Source organism: Branchiostoma floridae, chromosome 2, assembly GCF_000003815.2.
Source record: "Branchiostoma floridae strain S238N-H82 chromosome 2, Bfl_VNyyK, whole genome shotgun sequence".
Classification (NCBI taxonomy): Eukaryota; Metazoa; Chordata; class Leptocardii; order Amphioxiformes; family Branchiostomatidae; genus Branchiostoma; species Branchiostoma floridae.
In genome coordinates this window covers 28008124-28029688 of record NC_049980.1, presented here as the reverse complement: position 1 = coordinate 28029688, position 21565 = coordinate 28008124, and the positions used below count along the sequence as shown (strand labels likewise).

Below are 21565 nucleotides of genomic sequence, written 5' to 3'. Positions count from 1 at the left end.
GGACTAACCAGGGTATTTCAGATATTCAAAACAAATCTCCGAGTCCTGACAGGGCGCGGTCAGCCTTGATTAAAGGTTAGTGTAAATTGTTGTTGTTGTCGGTTATGCTATTTTAGACCTACAGCTATCATATTGTAATCAAATACGAGAGAGAGGGATGGAAAATAATAGTAGTTTTATAGAAGTAGTAGTAGCTTAACACAGTATTTGAAAATATGTGCTACATGTTTAATAAAGTACTAAATGTCACGGTTAAATTTGTGTCCATGCATTATTTTCATTTATCTATGATTGTTACATTTGATGCGAATGTAACCCCAACAAGGTTACGGGCACTTTTCGGGCTAATGAGTAATGGCAAAACGACAGTCCTCAGAGCCATGGGTACCAAGTGTTCAGTTCAGTCATCCATCTGGTGACACTATGAAGTCCCTCCAGATGACTCTGTCGCGCATGACTGACAAGAGGTCTCTGCCTTGGAGACCAACATCCTCCTAATATATAAATCACCATCCTAAGGGTGCTTAACTGAGAAAGTAAATCCCTATAGTCTGTTGATTCCGTTGTCAAAAATATTGACCTACAGTACATCAAAAATAAAACAGCAAATTTAACCCTCAAGTACCCGAGTGGGGTCCAAACGGACCCAAAATTGTTTTGTTTATAAAATCTCAGTTCCAATTCCTATCGGTGATCATTGACATTGTACATAAATTGCTTCATAAATGTAAGAGGAATATTTTGACATGTTAAGGTGTTGCTAACTCCATTTCATTATCATAATTTATGCTAAAAATCAGAAGGACCATGTTTTGCACTAAACCTATTCTGACCAGAGAGGGGAATTTTGAGGTCCTCAGCAACTTTGATGTCTCATAACTCATGAACGGCTAGTGCTAAAGCTACGAAACTTGGTAATGTATCACAAAATATTGTTAGCAAAATTAGTTTAATTAGTTTAACAAAGTTAGTTTTACATTATTTTGGCGCCTGCCTCGGAGTCTTCTAACGAGGCTACACCACGCGTAACATGTAGGGGAGCTGAGCATTTCATCTGGCGACTGCCGCGTCAGATACCATCAGCAGTGCTGTCATCAGGGCCGGGCTCCGGTTGTAAGAAACGTCATTACTTGCGGGGCGAGGATTACCCGCTTTGGTCAGCCGGGCCCGGCTATCTGCCCTTATCGTGTCGGACCCATTAACGAGGGTCGGCGACCTGCGACTGGGGGATATCTCCCGCGTCAAAACCGTTTACCGGCTGTCATGACATGGCTCCTACAACTACAGTAGAAAAACAGCAATGTATACTTTTTGAAATGGTCACATTGTAATTTTAAGTGATATCCCTTCTTTCACTTTATCTATTTTATTCATTTTGTACCTTTATCATTTTCTCGTTTTTGTCTTCAGGGACCCTTTCTTTACCAAACCAACCATTATCAACAAATGGCATGAACCATTGGAAGTTAGGAGAACAAAATTGATAAAGACCTCACTTACCTATCCTAACCCTGAAAACTACTGGTGACTAAGGTGAATTGGGAGATTTGGATAGAGGATTAGGATATTAATCTGAGCACCAGTTTACCCGGCATGAAAAAAAAAATAGCTCCAAAGTTCTGCATAATAATGGTAATCGCATAAACGACGCAAAGTTTTGCTTCAGTTCAGAGAAACTATAATTTTCTAAAGATCTTGCACTCCACTTGTTCCCGTATCGATATAGCGTGTTTGAGACATTCACAGCCACAGCCACAGCCACATCTACATAGCGATTATCCTCCAAATAGCCCGTTCCTGGGCAGCGTGTGAGTGTGTGTGTGTGTGTGTGTGTGTGTGTGTGTGTGTGTGTGTGTTTGTGTGCGTGTGTGTATCATTTAACTTTAAAGGTTGGGCTTGTAAGGTAGACATTTTGTTCTAGCTTACGAAATGCGTCAAATACAGGGTACATTACTCTAAAAAAAAAAAAAAAATACATTGAACGGAATGGTCCTGACTCCTGAAGTTTACCTGTCGGTTTTGAATTTCCCGCCACGGGCCAGCGATCCCACAATGCATTGCGCAGTCCAACATGGCGGCCCCCGATGCCAAAGAAACGCTGGTCGGCGCTCTGTGCCGGGTCGCGTCTGTCTCGTCCAAACTGGAGAACTTTCTCAGGTAAATGGAGGCTTTTCTTAAGGATGGAAGATTTGGAATGATATCATGAAATGTGTACCAGTTGTTTAGTTTGGCAGCAACAACGTTCGCACTTACACGTGCGCGTGCGTACACGCATGTGTTGTGGGAGGGGGGCATATTTGTCCTGGAACTTTAAAAATTAAATAATTTTGCAGCGAAACGTTGTAAATGCTCTTAGAAAATACAACATGGATTAGTAAGACGATGTGAAGGTACAGTAAAATCCTATACAACGCAACCTGGAGTGTGGATTAGAATTTTAACGTTCATTATGGACGGAAGATGGAAATACACGTGTACTTGCACGTAACTTGTAAGTTGTACCTAGTTCGGCTTATTCAGTTAGACAGTTATAGATTTATTTTACAATTCCTGTTTCCCACAGTGCCCAACCTGACGTAGCAAACACTTTCAAGTCCACCACCAAACAGCTGTACGACTTTGTAAAGCAGAGTGACAACAAAAACAATGCCCTAAAGGGAACGCTGGCTGAGTTGATAGTATCCAACTTTGACGACGAGCAAATCTGGCAAGAAGTTGAACTTCAGAACGAACCCTTACTTAAGAGACTGGTGAAAGATGTTGCCAAAGTCAAGAGAAAAGGTGAAACTGTGTCCCTTCTTCCTGAACCAGAGTCATCAAGTGAAGAAGAAGAGGAAGATGTGGAAGAAGATGAGTTTAATGAGTTTGAAGACGATGAGGAAGAGAGAACTTTAGAAGATGAGAAAGATGAACATGAACCAGATGAAGGCTCTGAGTCGGATCTTGACTTTGACATTGATGCATTTGAGGCCAAAACTAAGCAGAAAAGGTCGGCCAGCCAAGCCAATCTCAGAAAACCAGCGACTAAGAGTAAGATTAAGAAAAGGAAGACGGAAGTGGATGACAAGTTCTTCAGCCTGGCGGACATGGAGGAGTTCCTGGTCCAGGAGGATGAGAGGGAGGAGAGGAGGAGGGATGCAGAGGAGGGGAAGATGGGGAGGGATGAGTCAGATGATGATGATGATGAATCTGTGGACATGTATGCAGATGATGATGATGAGGAGGAGGTAAGGGTTTTAGGAATGGACTAATATTCCTATTACTAGTAACGTTATATTAGAAAATGTTGCCATTTTGAAGAATTGGGGCACTTTGATAATGATGTTGCAAATCATCCTCACACACACACACACACACACACACACACATGCACGCACACACACACAAAAATACACAAATGCAACACACAAAACACACACACACACACACACACACACACACACACACTATACCCTGCCTACATTTAGTATTGTTGCCACTCTCATTACAGGTAGTTTATTTTTGTCTCTTCAATCACTCGTCTTCTTTTCAAAGCATGTCTACATTATCATATGTTTCTGATTTTGCAGGAGGAAGGGAGAGAAGCCACGTACACTGACTTCTTTGACCCACCGAATTATGATGAAGATCAAGGCACAGCCTCCAAGTCAGGGAAGCAGGCTTCAGGTCGTAAGAGTGTGAGGTTTGAGGATGAGATGGGAGATGAGGATGATGGTGAGGAGGAGGAGGCTGAGGATGATGGAGGGTAAATAAATATCTAGGGATGGTTGTTACAATTACTAGTAGGCAATAACAGATACTGCTGATCAATGTAAAATCTGCAAATATCTTGGTTTTGAAAAGACTGAGCTGAGTGAAATTGTAACTGGCCCAGTGGGGCAAGCCAAAGCAGTCACAGATGGTTGCCTGTTGCATATGATTTGATAAGGTTACCAACTGCACATAGCTGGAAATACCATGAAAGATACATGTACATCACTACATGCCTATGGCCTTGTTCTGGGTATCAAAATGAAGGCTTTGAAAACATTGCCTAGATTATTGTACTAGTACCTGAATATTATTCACTAGCTTACAAGAAGAACTGTTTGCTACTGCCTTGAAGTGACCATATGCTTTCTTCAAGTGCTATCACTCCAGCAGTCCAGATTTTCTTTGTTTTCACACTCACAGTGACTATGACTTTGAAGACGTACCAGAAGAAGAGGTCCAGTTTAAGAAGGCGGTTAAGATGCAGTCCTCCGGTCCCAGAGACCTGCTGGTGGACAGTGAGAGTGAGGGAGAGGACGCACAGGAGATCCTGGGAGGGAAGGCTGCTAAGGCCAGGTCCAACTTTGAGAAGAGACAAGAAAAGGTGGGACATTTTACATGATATCTGGAAGGATCACAAAGCAGTATGGTTCATGGAGTGAAGTCTTGTAACTTTACTGGCCTATGGAAATGTTTCTAGGGAAGGGAAACAGCTGAAGAGATGGGAAAGAGTGAACTTTCAAGGAGAGAGAAGATGACTTGTAACAATGGGACTTCGTACAATTACCAGACTGAGAACTTAATTGGATGTATTTGAGGGAGAAGGGCCTAGGTGGCGTAAGAGCCATTAGTCTTCTTATATTAGAAGAAGAAAAAGGCTCCTGCCTTAACACATGGTTGTTAATACATGAATACATGGTACAATGTATTCCACCAACTATTACTCAAAGTACAAAATAGAACTTAACATCCTAATTACTATAACAATAAGGGCTAGCATAGGTTTTAATATAATGATTCAATTGAGTGGTGCTAATCATAAGTGTCGGTAAACACTGTTTAACCTTGCATCCCCCCCACCCCCCATCCTCCCCACAGCTGAAGCAGACCATCTCCCAGCTAGAGGAGTCCAACTTGGCGGAGAAGCCGTGGCAGCTGACCGGAGAGGTCAAAGGTGGTTCCCGCCCGGAGAACAGCCTGCTGGAGGAGGTCCTGTCGTTCGACCAGACCACGGCGCAGACTCCCGTCATCACGGAGGAGACCACCATGGCGCTGGAGGACATCATCAAACAGAGGATCAAGGACCAGGCAGGGGTTTTACTGTCTTATTCACATTCTTATTTTTCTGTTACTGAATCAAGAAGGTAGACAGTGTTACATACGTACAATAGTATTGTGGTAACAAAACAAAGACAACTGTTAGCTTTGGTATGCTCCCGAAAGTGGAGTAGCTACCTTTGGGAGCAGACCAAAGCTAACAAGGTTGGATGCAAGGTTAATGTTGTTACTCAAGTCAAGAATTCCCATTATATAGTATTGACAGCAGTGTTGTAACCAAAGTTAAGAAGTACTGAATTTTGAAAGAGAATATCAGCTATCAGAATATTACTAGTACTGGTAGTAGCTAAATATGACTTGATTAGGAGATTATAATTTATATACAATATATTTTAGATTGTACAAGACTAATTTTTGGTTCTTACGTTGCCTCATGTTGTGGTGCTTCATTTCACAAAGTAATGAAATTAAAGTAAAACCAAATTTCCTTCCCCCTAGGCCTGGGATGATGTAGAGAGGAAAGTGAAGCCTGTAGAGGAAGCGTTTGAGTACAAGAAGAGAGTTCTACTGGACCAGGAGAAGAGCAAGAGCAGTCTGGCTCAGGTGTACGAGAAGGAGTACCTCAAACAGACACAGGTAGGAGGGATGCTTCTTCACTCTTATTACAGATGCTGTATTATTTTGATTATTTGTTTCACATGAAGAAATACATAGCCTACTGCCAGTTTTTAATGTGCCCTTGGGGAAAAATTAAGACATAGGCAGGTCACGTCAAATAAAATTAGTGAAAGAGTATAGGAAATAGCAAAGAAATCTACATGTATGCAAATTACAAATAGGACATGGTTGTTGCCTACTTGGGATGACACCAGCAGCATCTATGACTCCTGGGATCAACAGGAAGCCTTGTTCTATCATGATACATTTAACATCCTTTCCAGGCTCAAGTCAGAAGCAAGTGTGGACTACAGAAAGATATCTTGCTTGATTTTTTTTATTTGCAACAACTTGTTGCTTCAATGTTTTCTACTGCCAAATCATTGCACATATTATAAGGATTTCATTCATGAAAGCAAGCTTTATGTGCATGTACAAGACAACACAGTGTTACCGTAGAAGAATGACAACTGGTAGTAGATTATTTGTCATGTTTTTCTTCTCTCTCTGCAGGATGAGAAGAAGGAAGAGGAGAACCCTCAGCACAAGGAGATCAAGACCATGATGGACAGTCTGTTTGTCAAACTGGACGCCCTGTCCAACTTCCACTTTACCCCGAAACCTGTGAGTTAACATCTGCTTAAAGTTTGCATGGCTGTCTAGACCTTCCATTCTGTTTACAAGTGATCCACTGTAAAGTTTGGGAAAATTGTCTTTCAGATTGCTTTAGAACTTAACCAAGAAACTCACCCATATCTGTTATGCTGTTGATTCATGTAGCTGTTACTGTGGTATGGCATTAGTTTAGTTTTTACTCCCCTAGATACCTTTGGAGCTTAGAAGATGAAGGCACCCACTTATTGTTGATAATATGATCTGAGTTTTCGTTTGTTAATGTTTACACTTATTGTTCCTTACCTATGGTTCCTTTGTGCCCAGCCTGCGCCCGAGGTTAAGATCATCTCTAACCTCCCGTCCATCACCCATGAGGAAGTGGCTCCCACCAGTGTCAGCGATGCTGCTCTACTCGCACCTGAAGAAGTCAAGGTTAGATCTTAAGTTGTGACTGCTGCGTATAATTTCTTTTTTTCTAGTAGAGGTATTTTGTATCTTACAAGATGTTCTTGTGAGTTTTGTTATTGTAAATTCCATCATCTAAGCCAAAATAGGCCAGTTTTACTTACGGAACTGCCTGACATTTTAGAGGATGCATAGGCCTAATGCTGTTTTTAATGGAGAATTATCTTTTCACCAAAATGACTGTTTTTATTGGTGAATTATCTTTTCACCAAAATGACTGTTTTCAATGGAGAACTATCTTTTCACCACAATCCCCCAGGAGAAAAGCAAGTCTGCCGGGCAGGAGAAGGGTTCCCTGGAGAGGACGGCGACGGACCGTAACCGCGAGCGGAGACAGAAGAGGGTGCGGAAGAGGAGGAAACTCCAGGAGAAGGAGAAGAAGCACAAGCTGGTGGAGAAACTCAACCCGGGGCTTGGCAACAAGTATGCCAAGAAACGGGCCATGGAGGAGCTGGAGATGCAGAGCAAACGGGGAGGGAAGACCAAGATTATAAAGGTACGGTCACGTCACCCTCACACTCAGGGTTGACATCGCGGCAAAGCCTAACGATATCACCCCTGACAAATCAGCCAGGGTATTTGGGTATTTGGGGCGCCCTGCTTATGAATATTAATGAGCTTGCCTGATTTGTCGCGGGCCAATCAGCGACCGGATTGCAAGTTTCGAACAAACAGCGTACGGCGCGGCGTGTACAAAGATCTGTATTTCTTTGCGTGATGGTAATGTTTTTTTTATCGAATGCTATGTCGGTACATATATACGGTGATGCCGTGCTTACCCTATACCCACAGAACCCAAAAATGTGAAATTTGGTACCTGATAAAGACGTCTGGACGCTGATAGAACGTTACGCCGGTACTGTTATCTTGCTCTTGAATATTAATGAGTCGCCTTATATGGCGCCTTTCCGAGCTTCCGACAACAAGAAGCCAAATACCCAAATACCCTGGCTGATTTGTCAGGGGTGATATCGTTAGGCTTTGCCGCGATGTCAACCCTGAGTGTGAGGATGGGTCACGTGTGCAGGGTTGGAAAATAGTTTACAACAGGGAGTTTGCTCCTGGCATCACACATCAAGCATGCTGTTTGGACCTAGAAAAGTCAGACCAGTTGATGTGCATGTCACATGTTTGGTATGTTTGCAAATTACTAATCATTAACATCTGTCAACTTGAGTACTAGATTTAGCCATGCGGGGTAGTGGACAGTACTTGTGTCATAGTTGCAAAACCCTCATTCACTCACGCACACACTATCATTTATTTATTAATTTATTAGGATTCTCCATATACGATGACAATGGAGGGTATGGTGAAACAGGTGTGAAACATCACCTCTATAAAGCCGCCATACACACATGTTCGCACATGTTTATCATTAGCTTAGGAAGTCCTTCATTCTTTAATGACATCAATGTAGTTATCAAGCTTTTTAAATACTTCATTAAATGCTTTTGTTTGAACACTGATGTTGTCTTTTTCATCCATGAAGTATGTTCCCGTGTTGAGATTGTTCTGGTTTGTCTGATAGTTTTGAATTTTCTTAAACAGGACGAGGGAAAGTCCCAACCCCTGAAGTCGTCCAAGGCATTCTTCACCCAGCTGCAGGAGGAAGTCTCAGAAGAAGTGAAGAAAGCGCGGGGCTCCAAGAACTCCAAGAAGAAGAAGAGAGACACTTCAGCTTCAAAACTCAAGTTATAGAATTTAATTTTTTTTGCAGAAGACTTCAGGAAAACATTTGTTGTTCCACATGTACACTTGCATTTAGTTATCAACATTTGTTTTGAATATCATCTTCACTGCAATGTTATCTATAACATAGAAATAGTAAAGAAGCAGTAAAAATGAATATATATTGCTCAAATCATTAAGCAATCAAATAACCAACAAACAGGTCCTTGAAAATCTAATATCTTTATTTGTGCTGAAATTCTCTGTATAAAACAATTTCATTATATTGCACTTTCTTCAAACTAAGAAAACATTTGAGATAAATGAATCTTTGTTACTTTCTGTTGTACTTATTACATGCATATTGTAATAAAGATCACCAATGATGAATCTATACCCAGGATTGTCACCGACTGTTTTGGTGGTTTTTAAGTCTTCACATCTGCTTGTGTGTGGACAGCAATTTTTCAAATGTACGACATACATGTAGATCACTTCCAGTGGTTTTTACCAGTGTTAAATGTACCTCCGTCACACCATATGAGTAGAAGTCCATAACCTACAACTTGTCATTGTTGATAAAGTGAAAATGGCTCTAAGCAATGGTAAAAGCAATTGAGGATATTTACAAAATTTCTTACAGATATCCACTGTGAAATGCATTCATAACAAACAACGTATTATCCATTATCAAGACATAACAGTAACACCATACAAAATGTGGTGCAACCCGGCATTGTGGACAGGTGGTCACGTAATAGTCAGGATTCGTGATGCTTGCGTCAATGGGGAAAAGGGCAAGGAAAAGATGTACAAATGTGGTCCCTATGAAGAGGTGGCCACTTCGATGACACTTGTACAAGTAGGACTGTATTTAGTCACAGATTTTCCTCACGGGATCTGTCGACATCTGAAGCCGCTGCAGCGGGGTCCGGAGAACTCGTCCACAATGGGAACGTACCGCCCGCCTCCCCCCGAGGTGTGCCTGCCGCCTGGGGTGTGGGTCCCACCGCTGGACCCGGAGCCGCTGGGCGGGCGCTCCTGCGGGTTGTACCAGCTGTACGGGCAGCCGGAGGACCGACGTCTCCTGTTGGAACCGCCTGGAGAGAAATGATCAATAGGGTTATGCCAAGGAAAAATGTTGTGTTGTGACTCTGAATTTTCAGAACCTCAACCGGAGTCATTACATTTTTTTTTGCCAGGCTTTCACTTTGTGAACACAAATAACTTGTAGAATCTTACAGATTAAAACAAAGTTATTTTAGTCAGATACAAGCTCCCGCCATGAGGACCGAGCCCTCAAAATAACTGCAAATCTGCGCTACACCAAAAAGTAACGCCAGCGCTACCTGATGGCTGCAAAGGAGGAAAATATTTACCATGTAGGCATACCGCTAATCAAGCTAAAAGGTAGAGTAGAAGATTCTTAAAAAGACCCCTTTCTCACCTTGACACCGTTGATCCTTAGGATCGCCGAACCCTTTAGTCTTCAGGTACTTGGCTCGCGCTATGACGTCATTGGCGTAGTCGTCTCCCGTCGTTCCCACGTCCATCCTGTCGTAGCTGCGCACGTTCTTAACCCCCGCGTTGTAGGCAGAGATCCCGCCTGGAATCAGGAAACACATTTTAATGACCTAACAGATCTTCAACACACTCAATTGGGCCTGCATGCCTTTTTCCGTGTAGCTTTACGAGCCATTTGATTCGCTGAGGCGTCTCCAGAACCAACTGGAGGGAGTACGCCCAGAACAGACCAATCTGGTGCGAACTGTCGTAGTCTGTAGCCACTATGGATCCGACTATGATGCTTGCAAATCATTGATTGATTGATTGTTACATTGGACGTATGAAGGGTATACGCAACAACTGACACCCCGAACAACGTAAGATAGAAGGTCAATAGACGAGTCCACTAGAAAACTATCATCGTCTACGGTCCGACTTTGACAAATTTAAGGGCCTATTGCGACGTCAATGGCAAGTACACAGTAGAGACGTCAGCGTTGATGGGGACTACGTGTTTGAAGATTTGTACTTGTACTGCAGCTCTGCTCAGGGAACTGCAGCAATGTATTATCCGCTTGTTCATCAAGAATGTCATTCAGCACTAAGGACAGGGCAAACAATACATCTTATCACATCTTATCCGCATATCTTTTGACTCGTGTTGTTTGTCTAGGCTAGTGCGGTGGGGTCTCTCTTGACTGATAAAACTTATACTTTCGAGGTAACACATTGCTACAAAAATCGAATCAAATAAGATGTAACAAACGAGTGAAACGAAGTACAGAGGAGTGCAAAGGTGAGGAAAGCACAAAACGAGGAAAACTGAAGAGCGAACGAGTTGAGCCAAAACACGTGTTCTTGAGCGTAACAGAATTACACAGTTGAGGAGGCAAAGAAAAGAAAGGCTACCTTTCAGCACCTCCTCGCTGTTCCACGAGGGATGGCAGTTGCTGACGCCTTGTATGAAGCCCTGCAGGATGCCGACAGCCTGGGTCAGGTGTTCGGTACTGTCCCAGGCGCCTTGGGTGGTGTGGTAACGGCGGTCAATCTGGAACATAGAAAAACAGATGCTTATTTATCGTGTTAAATGCTTTTACTTTGTACGATTTGCTCATAAAAGAGGGGTTTACATTGAATAACATGGAGGAAACCTAAAAACAAGAAGAATAAATATCAAGATGTATATCCGTGTTTGAGGAGAATCACACCTTGAGCAATTTATAGAATATATGACACAATAGGCGAAGAGTTACGAAGGATGCCCATGACTTTCAGTGGCTTTATTAAGAAAATATCCGTTTAGTATACAATTAAGTAAGTTTGTTACCTGCATGAGGCCGAACCCATTGCCATGGTCACCGTATCCGTTCTGCAGGGCGTTGCCGGCACGTGACTCTCGTGAGATGATGGCGGCAATGATGGCGGCGTCCATGCCCGTTGCCTTGGAGACGGCGTTGATTTGGGTCTTGTACTTGTTCAGACGGTTTAAATCTGTCTGCGCAAGTGCATTAGAAGCAGCAACACCTGGGATGTAGGAGGAATATTATATTGAGCAAAAATGTACGATTTGACGAAGGAAGAGAAAGTATGATTGATGAAACTTTAGCGTTACATTCAATTTTCCACAGAAAAGGTTCCCCCAAGAATTTTGTTTCTCATCTTTATCTAACATGTAAACATGGTATGTGTATCTATTTATATATGTATATATTTCTGCATTTATTCATATTTATTCATACCTCTCTGTGTATGTCTATCTGTTTATGACATATGCATAGTCACCTGTGGTAGACAGCCCGTCTTGTTGTGCTGTGGCCTGTGAAGCGCCGGTGGTGTCAACCTTATCCACGTCCCCAAAACAATCTGGAGAAGAAAGAAAGATCGATAATTCTTCATCTTCAAAGGGAAATCGTCTTATGACTGTCCGTGATGAAGAGAGGATGGGAGGTCGTAAGGGATAGGGCTGTATAAGGAGTTAGGGTTGACAGGACCATGGGCACCCTGTCAATAGTGCCACCCAATTCTTCTTACATCCTGTCAATAGCATAAATAAATTCAGATAGGGACATCCTGTCAATGATGCTAAATTTGTTATTGACATCAACACCCTGTCAAAGATACAAACACATCTTATAACACCCTGTCAGTAGTAAAAAAATAGTATACTTTTTGAATATCACACCATCAGTTTGGGGGTAATACCAATGTGTTAGCTTTACAATGTGTTACAGACCTTGATCTTGCTGCTGCTCCTGGGCCGGACCTCCCCCCCCTCCCTCGCCATGGTCCAGTCCGCCTCCGTTCCCGCCAAAACTGCCCAGGAAGTCCCGTATGGCGCCGGGGTCGGAGATGACGTGAACGAACGGGTCATGGATCCTCTGTCCAATCACCGTGATCGTCTCTGTGGGTAAAAAGGTTATCTTTGTCAAGGACGTTTCAATTTCAAACACAAGACAATCCAAGGTCTGAGACGTCTGACCGTTTGAACTTTCCAACATCAGACATCTTATTCAGTTGCTTAAGTAATTGCTATTTGGTGTATCTTATTACCTGGATGTCTAGCCTTCGTCGAGGCAAGACAAGGATAGAAAACATTGCTGAAGCAATGGTATTATGTAAGGTCATATGACATTATTGGCTGAACTGTAACAAAATTCAACACCTTCTGTGATCACTTTTAAAATGTATATAGGCCTGAGTATCAGTCGTTTCCTACGGAATTGTACGTCTCCCTGCTGGGGTGGAACCGATATGTGGCACAACTTACAAGCTACCATGTACTGCTATCATTGAAATGTTCGCTGTAGTTTCATGTTCGCGGTTTTCGAGGTAATGACCTAGCCTCCATAGTAGGCTCTATATGGCCTTTTTGGCTCATAGAATCTAGTAACATAGCCGGCTGTCAGAAAAGGCCAGCAATCACTCAGCGACCCAGTACAAAAAGAAATGGCCAGCAAAAGTGTACTATGAGCCAAAAAAGGCCATAGAGAGCCTGCTATGGAGGCTTGTAATGACCAGTCCAGTGGACTTAACCGCGAACTGAGACTACCGGTGTTTCCATTACTGCACAGTACATGTGTACTACTATAGCGCTATCGCGAACTTGAAACCACCGCGAAGACCCAATTTTTATATTTGCCGCGAAATTGGACCAGTGTCTAGTACTTTTTAAGAAAGAGAGACTTACCGTCAATACTGATACCCCCTCCACCTCCGCCGCTGCCGCCAGCGCATCTCTTGGACCGTCCCAGCACGCCATCTAGCGACCGTCTGTAGAATAACATTTCAGGTTACTTCAAGGTTATGTATACGCAAACTTTTTAATCAAAACATCAAGCATGAAAACTTTACATAATGCCATTTAACACAAGATCAGCTGTCTAGAAAATTACGAAATAAATTATTATTCTACAGGCAGAGTTTTCGGTCAGGGGGATAATATTAATAGTGACCTGTTTTTCTTACGGGAAACAGCCGTTAAAATCCAGGTCACTACACTTCCCGAATCGAAATGCTTGGAGGACAATAAACGCCCACGACCAGCTTTTATCATCGAAATGACACTGAAAAGCAACGGTATGATCGCAAGTCATACCGCTATATAACACATGAAGCTTCGAAGATCGATCGCTTTACAAACTTTGAACGAAAGAAAACTTTGCGAAAGAAAAACTATTTGTATTGTGTAAACGCACCTCTTCAAACACATGATGCGGGCAAAATCGGACCGGGATACCGCGCACAGCGCCTCGGTAACCAGCAGCAAACCGACAACAAATACACACAGTGCCTTCATGCTGAAATATCTCTGAAAACTTCTGAGAACGAAATGCGGTGAGGCGAAGATGATTTGGCTTATGTAGAGGAGCTGACCGGAAGTAAGAACTCGTCACTGGGGTTCTTAGAACAGCTGACGTACGGGGAAGTCGCCTCGAAGGGGATTTCCTCTGGCGATGGACCAAGTTAGCACAAGTCATGACGTCACAAGTAGCAGCAGTACTTGTGATACACGCTGTGACAACTTCGGTCCGAAGTAAAATTGCTGCGCATCTTCTCGCCTCTTCTTTGCGTGTTTGCCTTAGACTGAATGGCGTTATTTAGCAGTAAAATATGACGTTAAGAAGAAATGTGTTGTAATGTGAAGACGAAAACAGTTGACTTAAGACAATTGTCACAATTCTTTATTTTGAGATAAATTCTTCCTCTATGCTGTACCGATCATGAATGATTTATACACTTCAGACGGGTATCAGATATCTAGCCATGTCCAGTGAAGGATACCGGATGTTGACATTGGAGTTAATCAGACCTGTACATGTAACTAGTGTGGGTTTGTGCCAGGCACACAGTGGTGACCGTCAGTAGGGGTCATCACTGGTCATTCTCCTGAGCTGTAGTCCCCTGTCTTGACGAAGTTCAGATCTAAATGCCACACTTGAAGACAGAGAAAATTATGCCGTTTCTGTCTATCACGGCGCAAACAACTTCAACTTGAGATGCCCAAGAGGCCAGAGGCCCTCCATCAACATTTCCTATGATAACCGGTGGCGTCGCCGCGTCTTGTATTAGATTTGCGTTACCATTGACTTTATAATGGGAATGTCATGCATCAAGGTCAAGTACGACAACGAAGTACGACTACGAAGCACGAAAGCGGTAAAAAGGCTAGCTTTATGTACGAATATATGAAATTTGTGGAGCGCTCAGCCAAAGCGCCCTGCCGCAGTAAAGTCACCAACGACAACTTACCGCAGCTTCAGTCAGATACGTGTACCCGCTTAAGACACGCATGTCATGGCCAGATGGTAGATCACATAGCTATAGTGTCATCTCAACAGAATAGAAACAGCAAGGACTTTGAAGTCCCTTCGTTCACCTACCTCAGTGTCACCGAGTTCAGCAAGTCACAGTCAGAAGCGCAGCGGAAGTGCTCTTTGGCGCCTTCTAGCGAATGTTAGAGGTATCGCCGTCCCCCAAGCCCCTTTCATCCTGCCTACTTCTGCAAATATGAAGCCAACGGCTTGTCACTACTTGGAACAGGTCATTGTGCGTAAGATCTAAACAGATTGAGCGGGAACATGCGCAACTGGGAAGCTAGCCAGACCTGGCTGCCAGCCACTAGAGTACTGGAAGTTATCTAGTAATAAGTTATACTACTACAATGCATTGACAGATCTTCGATATGATAATGTCAGGACCCAGAAGGGCACGAAAGGGAAATTTGTTATAATCGTAACAACTTGGACTATTAAGGCACAGATAGTGGATATGGTCGACGTTTTCTGTCTCCTCCAGAATACTAATAGCATAGAATTTAAATTCCGCATTAGATAAACCGTGTATTTCAAGCTCCATCTGCTTATAGTATACATTTGCAACAATCTTGATGTCGAACTTGTATATAATCTACCCAGGACTTTCTAGATGCTCCTAGGCTAACTTAACATCCATTCTACTAAGCCAATCAGCCCCTGACAGCTAGAGATTATGTAGCACAGGTTTGTATACCTCCAGCTTTCCGTGACGGACTTAGAACTAACTCTTTAATAAACCATCTGTAGGAAGGCACCGAGGCTGACTAAATCGCGCCTCTAACAGCCATTCTAAAGTACTAACCCAATCAGGTGCTGACAGCGAGAGATTATGGGGTTTGTATTTCTCCAGCTTTTTAGCACCTTATGCAGACGTTCCTAACTCTTTGAAAAAACTGCATGTAGGATGACACCTTGACTGACTAAATCACGCCTGTAACAGCTGTTCTATTAACCCAATCAGCTCCCGACAGCTAGAGATTATGAGGTTTGTATCTCTCCAGCTTTTCAGCACCTTGTAACGGACGTTCCTAACCCTTGGAGAAACTATATGTAGGATGACACCTGAACTAACTATCTAAATCGCGCTTCTAACAGCCATTCTACTAACCCATCAGCCGCGGACAGCTAGAGATCATGTAGCACAGATTTGTATTTTGTCTCTAGCTTTTCAGCACCTTCTAACAGACGTTCCTAACCCTTGGAACTGTAGGAAAACACCTAGGCTGACTAATTAGCGCCTCTAACAGCCATTCTACTAACCCAATCAGTCCTTGACAGCTAGAGATTATATAGCACATGTCTGTATCTCTCCAGCTTTTCAACACCTTGTAACAGGCTCTCCTAACTCTTTGAACTTTTCCTCCGCCCGTAAGTCATGTCCTCTCATGAGATGAGGCGTTATCTGGTCCGTATCGCACGCACTTCGGGGAGATGTCTTAATGCAGAAGAGACGGTACATCATGGAGACTTAATAAGATCCCGGCCCGCCCAGCGGTTATCGTGCCATTCCGCCTGCACAATTGACATTGACTCCATCCTGAATACGTTCAGGCTCGTTTGCTCGCCGTCTGAAGGATTCCGCACACGAAACAAATCACGGAAACTCCAAACAGCGCGCCGAGGACGATTTGGAGAAACCGCAGCCAATTTTCCGCGCAGATCATTTCAGACGGGCGGAAAGAAATGTTGTGTTTGGAGTAAAATGGGTGTTTTATTGTTTTATAGAGGGAATTATTCCAAGTTCACGGACACCTTTACTTGCAATAATTGCAAAACCATCTACCAGTTTTATTACCGTCATGATTTCGAAGCTTAAACGCACCTGTTGATTTGGAAAAGATTATTGCCGTTTTACACAAAAAGATGTTACAAATATGTTGTTCATTTTTGGCGTATGACGGAACATATATTATACAAGAGAGCCTTTATGAGACTCAAAATGTTAGAAAGTCTCTTTCTATGCAAAACGCAACTCTCGTTTCCCACAACTTTTCACAGGCAACTTCTATTCGTCCGTTCATTGATACTATTTCTGCTGGATTAGATTAGGATTAAATACTTGGATAACACATAATACGTTTTAGGCAAAATCGTCACACATTAAGATAAAAAAATCTTCACAATCCTGTTTCGCCCGAAGCCGTCTGTACGTCAATGGGAACGTCCTAATGATACCTATACCAAGAAGTACACACAAAAACTGTTTTACTGTAGTACCAAGGACAGCCAACAGGAGGTTCATAATCGACCTTGACATTCGTCTTCCCATGGCCAGGACATGTGAAATGTTATTTTGTCCAACCAGAGATTCTTGTTAAGCCAACCACAATTATGTCACGGTAACACAGACACTCACAGACAGACAGACCAGACACACACACACACACACACACACAGATACACACGCACACACACAAACACACACACATACATACACACACACACACACACACACACACACACCACACACACACACACACACACACCACACACACACACACACACACACACAAACACACACACACACAGGCTCACACACAGACACACACAAAGAACCAAACAATACCTCCGTTGTGTACGGAGGTAATGATCAGGTGTAGGTTAGAAGCGTGAAGGACTATATACACCAGCCGACATTTCCCCGCGCCGCCCCGCGCTGTACAGCCATGGACCATCGCGCGGCGGAGTCAATTGGGCAGAACTAGTGTTTATCTTCTGCCTGGTGATTGCAATCTCACTATCTCGGGGCTGTTCGTAGAACAAGACGGTGCCAGATGCCATTTGTATTGGCTATTCATAGCCACAACCCCCCCCCCTCCCGTATTTTAGCATGACTTGGTATATGGCTGTTATGTTGTTATTTGGAAGGACACGCCGTGTACGTTTACGTTGTTGTGCGAAGTCCTCCGAGAATAGACCATGCATTTTGGATGGGGAGGCGACAATATTACAGTCCCTGAAGGTTTCAAGTGAACTCTGTCACGAAAGATTGTAATTTTCGTAGAAGGAGTTAAGTATCAGGATATGTACATATAACTTCGTTCACTCAACCTATTCATTCAGAAACATATAGGCCATGTTGATTTGATTACATGGATGTCATCCACTGGGAATCCAAAAAACTGATGCGAGCGTGCGAATAAAAAAGGCACCCCCCCCTAAAAGTTGGCTTCATTATGAACTTTAAGGTGTCTGAGGGTTAGATAAATGTTAAACACACATTTTTGTCCTTGACCTTAAAATTGACGTTGCCATTAGTATATGTTTTTCAATACATATACTTTTTTTAAAAATCGATGACATATATTTGCTCCCTTTGCAGCTGCTTTGTACGATTTAAAGCATTTTCAAAACTTCTTTTATCAACTTTTGGAGACGACCGAAAATTGATCCGCGCGCGGTTGTCATCCATACAGTTTATAATCAAATCAACATGGCCACATATGTATACAATAGACGTTGGCCACTTACACGTGTCGATGTGTGAATAAATGATTGATGAAATGATGCCTCAATAGTGACAATACAGAAATAACGACGAGATTAATGAATGATGGTGATGGAAATGTTGGTTTAAGGTGGAGTGTGTTGTATTGTAAACGCCAGGGTGTGTTGTATTGTATTAAAGTTAAAATTCTAAAAAAATGCTTTACGTAAAATAAACTATTCTTACAATATCTCACAGGTTTTGCTTGGTAGAAGGTACACAGTAGAAGTGTGTTGAATATTTAAGTAAAGCTTCAACATGTTATTATTTACCGACAGATGTCTCTCCCCGTATATTTCATTAAACTGTCATCATTAAAATGTTGTATTTGTGATTCTGATGATCATTTATTCATAAATCATATATGCGCATATAAGTGCAATAGACGGCTCTATCTCATTCTCACATCTGTATCTACCCATGCTGTTGTCTGTCATCATTGTCATCTGAAATAATTCGGCCTGACTGCACATTGTTTCCAACAATAGATATTCGAAGCCCGTAATTGCGTAACTCTTTTATTATATGAACCTTATTGCACGACAATTGTACACGGTACAATGTATGGCATCAACTATTACCCAAAGCACAAAATAATTATGTGAGTTTTCCATTTGCAAATATCATTATAAAATACATGGATGCGGAAGCTCTACTCTTGGGTTTCACAACGTATTTTACCAGAGCCTTTTAACATTCATTTTTGCTCAAAATATTTCATCGCTGAAATAGATATACATGTTTGTATACTCCACATCACCACAAGGTGTGGTAGGCGTACCAGTTCCACGTGGATTATGTCCTCATTAATAATGAATGCTCGACATTATTCCTCTCATTTCCGGCTGAGTAGAATGAATTAAGCGCGGCTTGTGCGCGGCGGACGTCAGACAATTATATCCAGGACCGCCGGTGTTGCGAGCTGTGGCCCACAGCCAAGTAGTAGTCTATATCTGCATCTGCATCTATAGCCGGTATAACCGCCGTTTGGCGTAACACACCAGCTTCGCAGGCACGCGGCGAGGCAGTAGCTGGTCATATTACACCGAACGACCCGTCACACCTAACTTTTGCACATCTATCTGCAAGCGTTCTTTAAAACTACCCAGAGAAGATGCCCCTACTGTACTTAGTGATAACAAATTCCACTATACGATAGTTCTGGGAAAGTAAGAATTTTTTAACACATCAACCCTAGGTTGGTAACTCTGGTATTTGAAGGCATGACTGTTCTTGTCATGATAACTCACTTGGTGCTACATTTTTAACTAAGAGAGACGTCAAGGCTACGTACTGGCTCAGCAAAGTCATAGAAGTCAAATGTTCTACGTATGTCTATGTCTATGTCTGCAAATGACATATTATACTAATTCTTGTAGATAAAAGCATTTTCTGTTTAAAACATGTACAGGCTGACGAAAGTGCAAATAGGTGTGTAGAGTTAGAATGTGAAAAATGGCCGCATCAGGTCGCCATGTATAATTCACAAGCCATACTATGCTGGGTGTTTTTGTCTAACCGTAATTGCTTCGCCCCATTATCATGCACTTTGATATATAAAAGTTCATATGGTCTAGTATATTCGCCGTGAGCATCGCGCATATACTCTGAAACGTCATAAATTTACAATCTACAGACTACGTTTGACCAGTTTGCCCTCCGAGCAGAAAAACGGCTTCTGGTAGTTTTTGATGTCTCCTCATGTGCTTTTGCCGGGCTTAATATTCTATCAAGTTTTCTTTCTGTGCGTTTGGCTAGCGTACAATAAGAGTATAATTCCACACAAAAACACTCGAGAAGACATTAAAAATAAGCCAGAGCTTAACCTCTGCTAGCAGAGTATAACCCTTGCGCTCGCAGTAAACTTTAGACAAAGTTGCCAAAAAACCAATCCTTGGTAAGTTCCCCTAATTAGCCTGGTATCTGAGCCCCACCTAAGCTGATTACCCCTCCGTAGGTACGGGTTTTACCGCCTCATCAATCATCCATCCGTCCCGCTCAGCCGATCGGCTCGGGCAAGACGTGACACAAGGTCACAACAAAGACACTTGGGTTCCATTTGTCAGGTTCTATCACGCTATAGTTTGCTTTGTCATTCTTTAAACCAGCCTTTTATTGAGGATGAGCAACACATAACATAAGCCGTGGTACATCTGTACCGTGAAACGCACCTTGATTGGGCACACAGAAGTTGTGCCGTTTCGTTAGCAATCTTGGAACTGAGGCAGCCGCCATTTGACGATCAAATGTCTCAGCAATGATTCCAGTGAACGTCATAAATGTGTTTCGTTGTCTTTGAAATCGAAATTTTACCTTAAGGATCAGATTTCATCGATAAAGACAAAGGTCACACAAGTAGAATTTCGGTCGCTTCATTGTCGCCCTTCGGTCTCCATTCAGTCAGTGGAAAGAGAACCATAGCTTTGTTCCGCAAGCGTTAGTATTGGGCAAATTATTGGGCAAATTATTCACTTTGTGAAGATACCGGCTGCTCGGCTGAAGAACTGCCCAAGGCTATGAAAGATAGGGAAGGATGGAGGAAGAGAGCCATGTCCATCCGTGCAACCAGCACGCCCGGATGATGATTGGGTACACGCTCTGTAACTTATAGTCGAGCCTTTAACGTGGTATGATACAAAGTTAACCCTGTGTAGGGGCTGCGTTAGGGCTAACTGAAACACGGCGCCAATCACTAACGATAAGTTGTAAAAAAACGTTTGACAGGATTGTTACTTTTGTTCAAGTAATAGGGTGAAAAGATCACAAGACTAAGTCTAATCTACAAAAATAACAACGCACATATTGGTAGAATATCGATTTCGAGAAAATTGTCTTTAACGTTTAAGTTTAACAAAAGGAGCGACGCGTCTACTACAGCTCAGTATTACATGTTTTGTAAGGTTTATATAAAATGCAAAACAAAGAAATTGCCTGTAATTTCCCGGATAAAGAAGTGAAGTCTTAACTCTAATCAAACGTGTGTTAACGTTCTGAATGATGAACATCCAGCATCTGGTTCACAGTCACATAAGATCCGTGAATAGTTTCATCAGCTAGGTATGTCACTGAATAAAGAGACTCTTTTTTTTATTAACTGCTACATATGTATATATTATACTCCTTTACATTTGGGACCACATTGTAAAAAAAAATCCACCGTATACATGTACATGTAAATACTTTGCGTTTGTGACTCTGACATACTCTGCAAGCAGCGACGCCTACCGCTGCAGTACAATGTGAACCAGTCAGAATTACCCTGAGGTAGGTGACAGACGGTCACCGAAACGTCAGTGAAAATAAAGCTGTACGCGGTTCTTTA

General features: G+C 42.5%; 2 protein-coding genes across 2 annotated transcripts; one reads left to right on the top strand and one right to left on the bottom strand.

The window, feature by feature from the left end:
- Positions 1 to 2020: 2020 nt before the first annotated feature.
- LOC118409653 (U3 small nucleolar ribonucleoprotein protein MPP10-like) lies at positions 2021 to 8826 on the top strand. The gene is made up of 10 exons (XM_035810823.1): positions 2021 to 2157; positions 2564 to 3227; positions 3570 to 3745; positions 4174 to 4354; positions 4849 to 5058; positions 5527 to 5664; positions 6199 to 6309; positions 6625 to 6732; positions 7025 to 7261; positions 8317 to 8826. Exons 1-10 carry the CDS (start codon positions 2072 to 2074, stop codon positions 8464 to 8466), a joined length of 2061 nt encoding a protein of 686 aa, XP_035666716.1. The 5' UTR covers positions 2021 to 2071; the 3' UTR covers positions 8467 to 8826.
- Positions 8664 to 13757, bottom strand: LOC118409652. Its single transcript, XM_035810822.1, has 8 exons — positions 13638 to 13757; positions 13130 to 13212; positions 12176 to 12343; positions 11725 to 11805; positions 11270 to 11466; positions 10852 to 10990; positions 9884 to 10042; positions 8664 to 9536 (listed from the first exon to the last, which is right to left on the bottom strand). Exons 1-8 carry the CDS (start codon positions 13736 to 13738, stop codon positions 9328 to 9330), a joined length of 1137 nt encoding a protein of 378 aa, XP_035666715.1. The 5' UTR covers positions 13739 to 13757; the 3' UTR covers positions 8664 to 9327.
- Between the last annotated feature and the right edge of the window lie 7808 nt (positions 13758 to 21565).